At 55.6% G+C, this 14,421-nt stretch overlaps 1 protein-coding gene across 1 annotated transcript in view; it reads right to left on the reverse strand.

Moving 5' to 3' along the window:
• The window catches only part of LOC102420427 (CUB and sushi domain-containing protein 1), a gene marked incomplete at its 3' end in the record, with an annotated part of 71,728 nt that overhangs the window by 21,467 nt on the left and 35,840 nt on the right, over window positions 1–14,421 (reverse strand). Inside the window, exons 15-18 of the mRNA XM_023747992.1 lie at window positions 11,759–11,932; window positions 6,541–6,714; window positions 5,067–5,240; window positions 2,602–2,781 (exon numbers count right to left, since the gene is read on the reverse strand). Of these exons, the coding sequence (XP_023603760.1) occupies window positions 2,602–2,781; window positions 5,067–5,240; window positions 6,541–6,714; window positions 11,759–11,932 (702 nt within the window). The remainder of the gene's footprint in view (window positions 1–2,601; window positions 2,782–5,066; window positions 5,241–6,540; window positions 6,715–11,758; window positions 11,933–14,421) is intronic.

The following is a 14,421-nucleotide window of genomic DNA, read 5'->3' on the forward strand; positions in this document are numbered from 1 at the left end:
CAGGGCAGGGGCTGCAGACACCAGGAAAGGCTCGTCAGTGAGGGTTTTTGGGAATCTTAGATCAGGGTCGCTGTGCTTGGGGTGCACATTCACACTCAGGTTTTCAGAAGGGAGTTCCCCCAGGTCACACTGCCCGTCGGCCCTTCACGGCTTCCCACACCAGCAGGGCCATCCCACACATTGTGGCCAGCGTGGCTCCCTCAGAGCTGCTTCCCCTTGGTCTCAGGCAGGTGACCCACTGCCGGCGGGAAAGACCTCGAATATGCTCCCCCCGAGCTCTCGAGTCCAGGAAGGCACCCCAACACCCGCCCGTGGAGTGGGGAGGGTCTAAAAGGTTTAAGTTGGCCCTGGCCAGTACTCTCAGTGGTTAGAGTGCTGGGTCTCGGGTTCGATTCCCAGTCAAGGGCACATACCTGGGTTGTGGGCTCGCTCCCGCCCTCAGTTGGGCAGGTGTGGGAGGCAACCAGTCAATGTGTCCCTTTCACATCAATGTTTCTCTCTCTCACTCATTTGCCCCTCCCTTCCACTCTCTCTAAAAAGCAGTGGGGAAATATCCTTGGCTGAGGATAATAATAAAATAATAAAATAACATGTTTAAGTAAAGTAATAATAATAAATTACCGATTGATTTGTTCTTCAAGTTATTCTGTACAATAATGTCAGTATTCCCATTCACTTTCTTAAAATTAGACCAATTAATTATTCATTAATTCTCCCTCAGAAAGCCATATCTGGATGCCAGATTAAGACGGGATGACAGGGACTTCTCTCTCCCTTCCGATCAAGTCCCGCAGTGGGGTGCACAATGGACACATTGCATGCTGCCTGCAGTCAGCTCTGGGCACAGCATTCAAAGACACTGACGGCCACGAGAGGGACTGCCTGTGGCCACGGGCAGCCCGATGTGAGCCCAGCGGGAGGCATCAGTCAGTCAGCCACGAGGCATCGGTCAGCCGGCCACGTCGGCCCCGGATGGACCCTGGCTGCTGTCTTGGGCCAACAACATGGCCTTTGGTTGGAGAACACAGTTTGATCTAGAGAGTGTCCTGAAAAGAAGCTAATTTGACCCGAATCAGTAACATGGTCGCTAAAGGACCAGTTCCCGGTGAATAAGAGAGAAAAAGAATCAAGGAGAGGAGGCCAGCAGAGCCTCGCTGCCGCAGAGCGTGGAAAGGCAGGAGGCTCTCTGCACTTGCCCTACACCCACGGGGGTTCCCACGCTCCTGCCTGCACAGGCGGGGAGCAGCCCCCAGAGGCCCAGAATTGGGGAGAACCTGGTTCCTGCAGCTGAGGGGCCACAGGCATCGGTACGGACACAGGGTGTCCCCTGGGAGCCACAGAGGGCTCAAGGGGATGCTCGGGGAGGAGAAGGAAAGACACGACCTTCTCTGCCCAAACCCCGGTGTGGAGGCGGAAAAAGCGGACGCCATTGGGTGGAGATGCTGATACGGTGATACTGAAGGGCATTGGTCACGTGAGGCTGTGCCTTTGTGTTCCAGCGACCCCTCTCTTTCCCCCGGAAACCGACCCTTTGGCCACAGCGGGAACCGGGGACACGTGCCCACATGGGTCGGAAGGGGCTGCGTGGGACGCTGACTTGCCGGGAAACCCCAGCCCCAATCCATCTGGACACGCAGGAAATGCCACCGTTATAAGTGGTAAGAGGCCCTCCGCGGCCGCGTCCCCTGATGCAGCTCATAACACTGCTCCCGCTGTGTCCATGCACATGCTGACGAATGAACATGAGGAAGACAGGCTACTCATTGGACTGTTTTTTAAAACCCAGGGAGAGCCACCCCTTTTCCTAATTTTCAGACCATGTTCTAACCAGGTGATCCTCGTTCAGCTCGAGGACACAAGGAGAAGGAGGTAAAACTGGAGCTATGTAGGTTAAACAGTGCTTTTGTTCATCTGCGTGGTCTACGGTAAAGTGACCATCGTGTTTCCGGGGGCTAGAGTGGGGACCTACCTTTTGGTTTGTGTTCCCCTTCTTCAGAGCGGTGTGCTCCCCCCGATTTAAACACCCAGGTGGGTCAGGGGAAGGACTGTCCGAGGGACCACCTGTCCTATTGTGTTGACTATTGACTGGACCAGAGATGCTCACAAGACCCGAGTCAGTCCCTAGAGTCACTGCCCCCCCTGGTCACAGGCAGGAGGTCTCTAGCCTGACCCTCCGTACCAGACCTCGGCCAATATTCCTGACACTGGGTCTCCGCAGAGAGCAGTGAGAGGCGGAGGGCATTGAGGCCGCCAGGTCTGACCGTGTCCGCTGGGGTGAAGCAGGAGACGAGCAGTGTGAACACAGATCAGAACAACAAGGCCCAGTGGGTCCATTTCTGTGTCCATTTCCCCCCTTGGCCAGGCGGTGAGCAGCCAGCATCCTCACCCTTATCCCCCTAACCCAGCTTGAGCTGTAGTGTGTGACCTCCTGCCCATCGGTAAGACATCCTACTGACTACCCGTGCCTGGGGACTTGGGGGATAGAGAGAGTGAAAAATCAAGACCTATTTGACTACGTGACAAAATGAAACAATAACATTTGTGCTGTTGACGTTCTTCCCGGATTCTGTGGCACCAGCACCCCACATCACCCTCACGTACCCAAGCACTTGGGGAGGGAGCGGTCCCACAAGCCACTGGCCGTGCAGGTCAAGGCGGACGAGCCCAGCAGGTAAAAGCCCTTCTTGCAGTGGTAGACGACAGTCCGCCCATAGACGAGGCTCTCGGGGACGCTCTGGCGGACGGCGTTGTCCACGGAGCCAGGGTCCGAGCAGTTGACCACTGGAGAGATGAGAGGAGCCTGAGAGACTCGGATGCAGGACCTCCTCCCACGCCCAGAGGCGGCTGCACGTTCACACACAAAACAGGTGTGAAGAGAAGGAAACTCGCCGTTGTTTCAGAAAGTTCAAAGATAACGCCAGCAGGGCCAAGGTACTTCACACAATTCTCCTCCCTCGATGAAATCCACAGCTCATTTCCTTGACCTATTTCCTAATAACAGGCTTCTTCAACGGAAAGTCTAGGATTGGTTTTCATGGTTAAGTTTTATGTTATGAAGATGTTAGCAAAGAACCCGCAAAAGTTCATTTATTTAAATACAGTGCGGCCTTGACTTACGAGTGTCCCGACTAATGAGTTTTTTGAGATACCAGCTGTCTCTCGGCCAATTTTTTGCATTGAGTTGACAGAGTAATTTGAGTTAACGAGCTCCTTAACAAGCTCCTTAATGAGCTCGGTCTCGGAACAAATTAAACTCGTAAGTCAAGGCCCCACTGTATTTCCCTCCACCAAGTGTGATGCTTTAGGGCAGTCTTTGTAAGTAATTAATTACCTCACCTGCACACAGGAGAGCTTCCACGTGCGCCTAATGTGAATGGCGCTCCGGGCAGTGAGGATGGAACTCTGGGGAGTGTGAATGGCACCCTGGGTGGTATGAATGGAGCTTTGTGGAGTGTGAATGGTGCCCTGGGGTATGTGACTGGTACCCTAGGTGGTTTGAATGGAGCTCTGTGGAATGTGAATGGTGCCCTAGGGTGTGTGAATGGTGTGCTGGGTGGTGTGAATGGAGCCCTGTGGAGTGTGAATGACACCCTGAGTGTTGTGAATGGCACCCTGGTGGGTGTGAATGGTGCTCTGTGAAGTGTGAATGGCATGCTGAGTGGTGTGAATGGTGCTCTGTGGAGTGTGAATCGCGCCCTGGGTAGTGTGAATGGTGCTCTGTGAAGTGTGAATGGCACGCTGAGTGGTGTGAATAGAGCTCTGGGGTGTGTCAATGGTGCCTTGGGTGGTGTGAATGGCACCCTGGTGGGTGTGAATGGCTCTCTGGCAGCCTGAATCTGCTGGCATCGGGAGAGATGTGCAATGTGCACCCACAGGTGCAGGGGAACAGAAAGTCCCCCGATTATCTCGCCCTCTGACCCCGTCCCCGTATGGATGAGGCAGCTGCTGCTGTGGAGGCAGCACCCTCTCCACAGATCTCTGGCCCAGAAAGTCAATGTGGAAAAACAATGTGAGCCCTCGATCAGCACATTAGGCCTATGTTCCTTAATGCTCAGGGACACGGAAGAAGAATGAGGAACAGGAAGAGAAAGACTGTAGTTTGGGAGGGAAAGTGACCTGTTTCCTTGTTTTAAACAGTAAGCTCTCCCTGGGTGCTGGCTGGCCCGGCACTGACGCCACAGCCGGAAACGCTGCCCTCAGGACAGTGGCAGGTCTGGCTGCGTCCAGCTCCTCCCTGTCGCCCGAGGGCGCCCCCTCTGCTCTGGGCTGCGTCAGTGAGTGCCGAGTTTCACCGGTGCCTCTGCTTCCTCCCTGGACATCCTGGCCCTGGCAGCCTGCTTCCTGGGCCGTGGGGTTGGGAGGCTGTACCTGGTCTCTGAGCTGAAGCCAAGCACTGGGCGGTACACTGGGGCCAGAACTCCATGGCTCGTAGCCAACGTCACACGGCTGCCACTATAACATCGCTGGGCTCCCTTTCTGCTTCGTCTCCTTTGAACAAAGCCTCCTTGGGAGCCCTGGGGGAGGTGGGTGGGTGTCAAGGGTAATTCATGAGCCCCCGGCTTTCATCCCGTCACTACCTTGAAACAAACCGCACCTTCACGCTCACGTATGACTCACCTTCCATCAGGGGTGTTTTAATGGGAAGTAACTGAAGTTGAAACCTTCAATGTTATGAGCTCAAACGTCTAGAAACACAAAACTACAAAACAGCATGTGCTCGGAAACTCAGACTGTCGCCTAGATCTTTGTGACAATTTTTAGAGAAATGAAGATTTAAAAGCAAGAAGGATTTCTTAAAGAAACAGAAACGCCACATACGTCTAGAAGCCTGAGGGCACAGAGGTGCTGAAAAGATGTGGTAGCGGCAAGCGGGTGAGCGCATGAATACGAAGAGAAATGGGAGGTGCGCTGTGCTTAAAGTAGAGAACCCCAGGTTTTTTCTGGTTGCCGGCCTGTCCCACAGCCAGACACAGGCCGGGAGGGACCAGGTCCTTGCTCTCAGGAGCGTCTCCAGCGACGGGAAGCCCTTCTGCACCTCCAGGGCAGGCTCCCCCCCCATTTCCTACCTCGACAGGTGGGCAGGGGGCTGCTCCACTGGCCGTTGCTCCGACACTGGGCCTGCGGCGCCCCCTGCAGCACGTAGCCGGTGTTGCAGGTGAAGTTCACCACGTCATTCAGGTTGAACTGGCTGCCATTGGTGAGCCCGTGGGCGGGGTTCCCAGGGTGCCCGCAGGTGATGGCTGCAGAGGGAGACAGGTCCCCGTCACCATTGCCAACCAGCAAGTCATCACGTCACTGACACACATGCAGGTGTGGAGGGTGTGGATTCCAGGGTGTGAACTGATGCCACACGTCCCACATTCTATCAGAAGGAAATATTGGGACAACCCCGCAGGCTGAGCCCTCGGGTTTTATTACAGTAATTCTGGAAACCACATCAGAAAAATGTACCTTCTCCACAATCATAGTAATTATTATTTCTAGCTCACATTCTGACAGCATAACAAGTAATTTTCAAAGGCGGCAGTGAAAACACGAGATGCTAAAATTCTTGCACTCATTGTGAGTTTTGACTGTTCTCCCCTTTGAACACCGGCTAATTTGGTGGAACTCTGATTTTGAAATATTATAGGGACTTGTCTGATGCTTTAAATTGTGTATGGATAAATTAATCCAATATCAATTTAAACATCATGAAATTGGCCAAAAAAGAACAAAGAGAGAAAAGTGTGAAAGCTCCAATTGCGTTGTCTCTGACCAGCCCATTGTGTGGCTCTGTGGGCTGCAGAGAGCTGTCATTACGTCAGGTCACGAGTCACAGGAGCACAAAGAGCCTTCCAAAGGCAGCGTTCCAGCCCGAAAACTGGTGTTTTCTCCCCATTTATCTTGTCAACAATGTTTTCTTCCAAGCGAAGCTTTCGCCCTCTGCACTCTCTCAGATAATGCCTGCCACCTCGCTGTGGTTACATCAACATGCCCTTTAATAAAGAGTATGTCAGGGGGAAATGCTTTAAAACAAACTCTGCAGTGAGGGTGCAATCTCTTCTACACGTATGAGTCAATATTTACCTGTGAGGTTATCACGTCTGAGGACTATCATTACATACAATTCACCTCTTTCTATTAAAGAAAGGACTGCGCTCTGTATTCTCGATGAATGGATGACAAACACACAAAACCACCCCGCAGATAGAGGGGGTGGGGCTGTGTGGGGGCCCGGCAGAGACAGCCGGAGCTGCAAGCTCAGCCTCTGAGTCCACATTCGCGGGGGGTGGGGTCAGGAGGTGCACACGGCCCTCAGTGTCCTGGGACCCATCGCCGGGGAGCCGAGGAGCCAGTACCCTGTGGACAGGAGTCCGAGGAGGCAGGGGGAGGACACAGAGTGGGGACAGCATCGGGAAGCAAAGAGGAGAGAGAGCTGGATGGCCCGTTTCAGGAGATTTCTCCATCATTTCGCTCAGAAGATTACCCACCTCTGCGCCCTGGCTTAAACCCAAAAGGCACGGTGCAGCGCCGGCCGGCCCGGGACAGCGAACTCACCCACACACACCGGGGTCTGTCCCGACCACTTGTGGTCCTGCAGGCATATCCGCACGGAGGTGCCCACCAGCCGGAAGCCGGCGTGGCACTGGTACACCACGGTGTCCCTGTAGCTGAAGCCGTCGCCGCTGATGTGGCCGTTCACGATGGGGTCCGGGGAGCCGCAGTGGCCGGCTGCAGGGGCGAGAAAACCCACACCCATGTTCCGGAGACTCTGTCTTTTAAACATTTATTTGTTTGTTTGTTTATTTATTAAATATATTTGTGTTGATTTCAGAGAGAGAGGGAGAAGGAGATAGAAACATCCATGATGAGAGAGAATCATGGATTGGCTGCCTCATGCATACCCCACACTAGGCGTCAAGCCCACAACCCGGGCAGGTGCCCCAGCCGGGAATCAAACCGTGACCTCCTGGTTCATAGGTCGGTGCTCAACCGGCCGGGCCCAGGCCAAAATCTGTCTTTGCTAAAAGCACTACATTCACCTTTGTTGACCTTCATGGTCAGCGGAATGACAGCATTGGGTGCGTAATGTATTCAATGTTTCCCTTTTCATGTTTCTTGGATACAGTTTTCTTTTTAACGTGTTCGTATTTCTCAACGACTGTGGGCGACAGAAGTAATATCTCCGAGATGAAGTTGTCCATGGGTCACCCCCGCTATGGGTTTCCGAGTTAGTCGTGTTACCCACTGTCCTTGCCTGAAGTCCATGTGACCTTGTTCTTCTGTTTCCAAATGCAGCCACAGAAAGGAAGGGCCGTGGGCTCCATGTGAACAGGCTCGGACGCACGGAAAACGGGCCTTAAAGAGACGGCCAAGGACAAGGATCCCAGGCCAGAGATTGCTAAACGTTATGCAAGATTCCAACGGACAGACAGAGTCACAACATCGGTTCCATTTCAGACACGGACAGCCTGGGCCAACGTCCAGGTGACAGCGGGAGTGGCCAGTGGATAAGTGACCTCTGGGCCCGGGGGAGGGAGTGCCCGCCCCGAGCTGATTCACGGGAAACAAGGCCAGAGGGGGTGAGGCTGCAGGTGGCCCCGCTCGTAGGAGAGGAGACGCCCGAGATGAATCGGGTGCAGGTTAGTAGTTGGGGGAGGGAAGACCCGTGACAGGAAGGGTCTGAGATGTGAGAAGATGACTGGTGTCCAGTACGCGTCCATGGCGGCGAGCGGTGCCGGGAACGAGGCCCAGGGGTGTCAGCTCTCCTGGGGCTGTCGGACAGACGGATGGGGCGGACGGAGACCCCGGCGAGCGGAAAGCAGAGCCCGGGAAGGAGGCCCAGGGGTGTCAGCTCTCCTGAGGCTGACGGACGGACGGACGGACGGATGGGGCGGACGGAGACCCCGGCCTGGCCGCGCTGCTGGCCTCCTGACCCACCTCCGAGGTGTCGCTCCAGCCCTCAGCTGCGTTCCTTTTAAAACACTCAGACCAGTGACTGTCAACTTCCTCACCCCCGGCCCTCACTCACCCCTAAGACCCTGCCGCACTCCAAATAGCATCTCTTTTGCCGACCTGACAACCCAACAGGTGCAGCTCTGAGCCCTTCACCCCGGGTGCTGCTGGGGGCCGGCTGGTGTCACTTCCCTATTTGACAATCACAGGACAGAGCTCCGGGCCCTACCGAACAGGCAGGCGTCACACGGTATAAACGTGCGTGTGGCCACGGGGTGAAAACCGCTGCCTTCGACCAAGCCCAGGCTACTCACAGATACAGCATTTCCACAGTCTCGCTCACAGCATTAGCCAGCGTCTCGGGCGACCCGCCCCAGTGCCGGGGGGGGGGGGGGGGGGGGGGCACAGCTGCCTGCAGTGCGGCCCAGCAGTGCGGCCCCAAGCCTCTGCACATCAGATCCTGCTCTTCGGTGACCATGTCACGCTATGTCACGCTATGTCCTGGTCTGTTTAAACTCTTCCTCTAGCCCTGGTTTTGCCATAGACGCCCCACGCAGAAAGCACTGCTCTGCGTCTCCCGTAGACGCCACGGGCCTATATTCACGCTTCCGCCCATGTCTGACACCCACCCGTCACCCATGAAACGCCAGGGAGGGAGCAGACGTAATTTCACGCTATCGGTGACGGCCTTCATGTTCTCGAGCATTTCTACGCCATTCTCTCCAAGGTGACTGCCATTTACCCGACAATGATTGAATGATGACCGGCCGCAGCCCAGCAATGTTCTGGGGGCCGGAGACTCCATGGAGAATGAGACGCAATCACAGAGGGAAGGGAGCTGAGGGTCTAACATGGAGAGAATGAGATGGAGCGGGAGGGACACACGGCCGCACTCGGCGCCCGAAACCCCGAGAGAGGCGCCCCCAGGCCTGCAGGACACACGCTGCCAGCCAGGCCCGGGGTGGGGGGGTGGGGGGGAGAGGCCTCCCGGTCACGGAAGTGACAAATGTTATTTATTTTTAAAGTCTCGGACGCCAGGGCTCTAGGACCAAGTCCCCCATCTCCTGGGGGGGGGGGCCTGTCTTCATCTCTGGCTCCTGCCTGGCGCACCCCCGCTCGGCTCCGCATCGTCCGTTCCTTGGGTGCAGCCCCTTGTCATTCCCCTGAGCACAGACAGGAGCAAGGGGGTAAGAAAACCTGCTGACCGCAGGGAAAGGAAGAAAATGAAGGGGAAGCGAAATCCAGAGGAGGCCAGCCCAGGCTTAGAAACAAAATATCAAATCAAATCAATTAATCAAATACATCAATGCTCTGTGCAGGCCCCTCCGTGGCCCGAGAACCCGTCTCCCCAGGGACCAGGGACCCCCGCTTCCATGGGCCCCTCTTCCGTTCTATCAACTCTCCTGCAGATTTGGGATGGGAGCTTCCCTCCCTCTGTCTTCTGAGCACTTTGGAGTCTTCTCCCCCCTCACGGCACGTCACCTGCCCCACCTGCGGGCCCTCCCCCCGCCCTCCCCCCACATTCCCATTCTGCTTCCGTGTGCGTGTTTGCTGGTGACACTTGGTCACCGACCCACGAGCAACCTATCGTTTGGGAGAGAATGGAAAGGCCCTCACCGTGGCATTGTGAATCTTAACGCCGCAATCTCAGTGGCCGCCGTGATGCTACATTTACTTTTAAAATATTTCTATTCATAAAATATTTATACTAAATGTGTTGCCCATTCTTTTTGCTCATCGGTTTCTAAACATGTGGTCATGTGTCACTTCTCATTCTTTCTAATTTTTGTCTTTTAATGACCCTGTGCCTCCTTCGATATTATCGTCGCTTACATGCTGTGTCCAAGTTCCACAACACAATGATTCTACGTGACAACATGGGTGCTCTTCTTCCTCTTCATTTTCAGTTTAAGTGCCTTCTGAGCACTCCCTCTGCCAAAGCTTCTAAGATCTGTAGCGTCCATCCCATTGAGGTCAAGACAACAACTCAATATACTCCTCACCCTTCCAGAGCCTAACCTGCAGGCAGACACCATGAAAGGCAGAGAAGCCCGGCATGCGTGGCTCCGGGGTTGAGCGTTGACCAATGAACAGGAGGTCACAGGTTCAATTCCCAATCAGGGCACATGCCTGGGTTGTGGGCTCGATCTCCGGTGGGGGGCATGTAGGAGGCAGCCGGTCAATGATTCTCTCTCATCATTGATGTGCTATCTCTCTCTCCCTCTCTCCCTTCTTCTCTGAAATCAATGAAAATATTTTAAACACAAAACAAAACAGGCAAAGGGGTCTTTGGGGTCAATAAGACTCGAGGGGAAGCCACGATCTAACAGGTTTGCAAACGGACTGTGTGGCTTAAACTCCCCGAGGCCACAGCCTCTGCCTCACCCGCATCCTAGTCACCGTGACGATGGACAGGGGTTGTGTCCGCAGCGAAGGCTCTGCTGGGATTGAACTTTGTTTCTCTCCATCATTACAGCTGATAGTGCAGATGCACGTTTCTTAGACCCCAAACCCCTTCTCCGTCCCGGGCCAGGGCACTGCAGCCGACAGAGGAGACCCACCCAGCCCGTGGCCGCGCTGAGGAGAGCGCTGCTCAGTGAACGGACGATCTCATGAGAACATGTAGGAAAGCGCAGACAATCCCAGAGCCACGGCCATCCCGACTGCGGGGCACCACACAGTCCCAGGGAAGGCCACCTGTAATGATGAGGCCCAACAAGAACGCATAGACGGGGGTGGTGGGGTGGGGGAGGGGAACGTTGGCCCACGGGCCACATAAGACCCGTGAAACCATTTGGTCTGGCCCTGCCAAGGCAGTAAGCATGAGTTAATTAAACGTTTGACCCAACAGGGCAGGCTCATTTTTATGTGGGTCATTTTGCATGGCCTGTGAATGATGCTGTAAACACCCAAGTGGCCCTTGCAGGAAAAAGGCTCCCCACCCCTGGTCTGGACCCACACACAGGGTTCAAGAATCCCTCGTCTCGGCCTGGAAATTAGAGACGACAGTGTCATTTCCCAGACACCGAAGCCGTCTTTCTCTGGTGGCTGCTCTGGCATCACTACCTACTTTCCTTCTGTCCTGTCTTCCAATTCCGGTCTTTCTACAAGTTCTCCGGAGTGAAAAGCACATACTTATAACGATCACAACACCCCCAGCGCGGTCCCAGCCACGGACAGCCAGAGGCTCAAACTCTCAGCCTCTGCGGCTCACGTGACGGAACGTCACTGAGATCACGGGGTCTGCAGGCAGCTCACCCATCCCCTCAGCTCGCGGAGACCCACAGGGAGCATCCGGGGCCCCCAGACTCCACGCTGCGTGGTCACAAGGTTACGGTCACTGGGAAGGCTTCCCCAGGGAAGGGTGTGCAGCTCAGTTTACACATCATCCTGCCGACACTTCTAATCTTGGGAAAAGAAGACCAAGTCATCGCGCACACCTGCCATTTTAAACAGTCCACTGTGCTCACACTGGGTGACAGGACGCCCCTGTAACTTGTTGAGGTAATTTATAATCCTTAAAGGCGCACATTCGAAATTCATTTCCACGCGCCCTACATCCTGAGCACAGGGCTAGCCCCAGTGACCTGCAAATAGTGTTTACATCACTCTGGGCACCTTCCTCACATCTGAGCGGTGGGAGAAGGTCACAGGTATGGTCAGAGGTGAGAACGTCCCTGTGTGAGCGTCATGCAGTGAGCGCAGCCGGAAGCCCGGGGGGAGCTGAGTGGCCGCTGGCCGAGCCTTCACAGTGGGAAGCCCTCCCTTTCCCCCTCAGGTCACTAAGTAAACCAGCCCCGGGGGGGGGGGGGGCACGTACCCAGGCACCGCGTCTCGGCGCCGCTCCACAGCCCACTCGCCAGGCACTCTCTCACGTGGGACCCCACCAGCGTGTATCCCGTGTTGCACGTGAATATGGCCGTGGCCCCGTACACGGTCAGCGTCCCGATCTTGTTGCCGTTGGGGGGGAAGGACAGGCTTCCGCATGAGATTACTACAAGGAAAGCGAGAATAAAGTGAGTGCCACCGCGCCTCCAGAGCTGCTCGGCTTACGGTGAACATCGTCAGTCCTGGTTCTCACCGAGACCAGGGCGGGGGTTCTGTCCGCTCAGGGTGGGTAGGCAACCAGCTGGGAGCTTCATTTCCCTTCTCTTATGTCCCTGACAAGGAAGCGTGAATGTTTGGAGTGGATTCCAGAATCTTCTAGGTTCTTCCAGGCCCATTGCTATGGTCTCATCCTCACCAAGCAGCTAAGCTTTTCTTGAAAAAATACCCATGAGACCCACCTATTCACACAGAAGCCCCTCTGCCACCCGCACGGGCATCCTGTCCACCTCCCTGTCTGTACCAGGCACGAGGCCCACGTGATAGTCGGGGGGGTGGTGCCGATGTGGGCCCAGGGGGATGGAGAACAGCCTCTCCGTCAACGCGCCAGGACCAGGCAGCGTGGGATGACGGCCCAGGACGTCCGCCCCCGCGGCAGACGGAGCGCTCATTCACTCATTCACAGGCGTGATCTGTTGGGATCCTGAGCCCACAGCATTGCTGCCTGGACAGCTGGCACGTGGAGTCTTCCTCACAATTAAAAACGACACAGTCTGGCCCCTGGGTGGCTGGAGAGAGAGGCATGTGTATCCAGCTACACCCGCCTTCCCAGCAGAGTCATCGCGGGTGCCATGTGCACCTCACGGCCACGCCCGTGGGAGCTGGATTCAGTGTAGGCAGTGAACACACACCCTGCTCCCTGCACGTGTGTGAGCACAGGGAGGCGTGGAGTCTCACGGCCAAAGACATCGCCAGGTTCCCGGGGCCACCGCTCACCAGGGGCGAACACGCATGAACAGGTGAGAACGGGAGGTTTGAAATGCCGCTTGGAGTCACGCGGGGCACAGGGCTGGGGGCAGGGCTGGCGAGGAGCTAGACATGATTGAGTCTGTGTGAACAGTCAACCGACAGGAGGCAGTCACACAGGGAGGCGAGAGCACAGCTCCTGGCTGCAGGCTCCCAGGTTCAGCTCGCTGGGCGGGTCACCAGCTGGGACGCTGGGCCAATCTCCCCCCGTCTCCCGGGTCGCCTATCAAAGGCTGACTTCCCTCCCAACTCCCGACTCCTGTGGGGAGAACCCCTGAAATAAACAACAGATGAGGGTGTTCGGGGCCGGGAAGCCCGTCCTGGGAGGTGGGTACCAGGCCTAGGGCAGCGAGGGCGTGGCTGTTACATCCTCCAGGCCTAGTGCAGCGAGGGCCTGGCTGTTACATCCTTGGGTCCCGCTGATGCTGATGTGTCTGGAGATGAGTCAGCTCCTGTTTGTGGTCCAGGGAGGGAGACCCCTTGCCGAGAGAGACCACCCTCTTCCAGAATGTTCTATGGGGATTGAGAGAACATGTGTACTTCACTGTTTGCTAGGAGAACCATCCGTCAATGCCAATGAGGTCGAATCCAACAGTGCTGTGCTCCAAATCGGCATCCTATTGATGTCCTGCCCACCTGCTTCCTGCACTGCTCAGAGTAAAGTCTGAACTCTGTGACTGTAATTTTAAATTGGTCCATTCTCCTTACCCTTCTGTAGGGAGCGGCTCTAGGATTAAGCCTCGGGCTGACCTGTGGCAGGGCCACAAACAAGTCCCAGCCTGGAGGGCAGAGCTCTCCTAGCACAATTAAGCCTGACCTGTAGCCCTCCCTAATTCCTTCCCAAGTAGCTAATGGGCTGTGGGAGGTGCAGCAAGTGTTGTCAACACAAGAACATTTGTAGACGTGTTCATCTACCCTTGTTTTAATCAGACTATAAAATAAAGCATCGGCTTGCAGGCTGGGTCTTTCTGTGTCCTCATCCAGGCACGGGAGGTCCACTGAGCCCCAGCTGTATTCTCTCTGTCTGTCTTCTTTAATCCTTCACTGCCCCTCCTCAGGCTCACCCTTGGCCGTGCTGGAGCGGCACACCATTCTACTAGTTTCTGCTGAATGTATTTTGAAGCTTCCTTCTTAGGTGTATAAATAATTAAAATTGTTATATTTTAAAAATAAACAACTCCTTTATTACTGTTGAAAAAAGTCCCTGTCGAAAGGGCGACACCTACGAGCCCTGCCCCAGGTTGTGTGCCGGGCTCGTGGAGAGGACACGTGTGCTGAGTGCTCACAGGGGTGTCTGCACGTGGTCCGGGCTCGTGGAAAGGACACGTGTGCTGAGTGCTCACAGGGGTGTCTGCACGTGGTCCGGGCTCATGAGAGGACACGTGTGCTGAGTGCTCACAGCGGGGTCTGCACGTGGTCCGGGCTCATGAGAGGACACGTGTGCTGAGTGCTCACAGGGGTGTCTGCACGTGGTCCGGGCTCATGAGAGGACACGTGTGCTGAGTGCTCACAGCGGGGTCTGCACGTGGTCCGGGCTCGTGGAGAGGACACGTGTGCTAAGTGCTCACAGCAGAGCCTGCACGTGGTCCGGGCTCATGAGAGGACACGTGTGCTGAGTGCTCACAGCGGGGT

The sequence above is a fragment of the Myotis lucifugus genome, unplaced genomic scaffold (genome assembly GCF_000147115.1).
Source record: "Myotis lucifugus unplaced genomic scaffold, Myoluc2.0 scaffold_1086, whole genome shotgun sequence".
NCBI classification, from domain to species: domain Eukaryota; kingdom Metazoa; phylum Chordata; class Mammalia; order Chiroptera; family Vespertilionidae; genus Myotis; species Myotis lucifugus.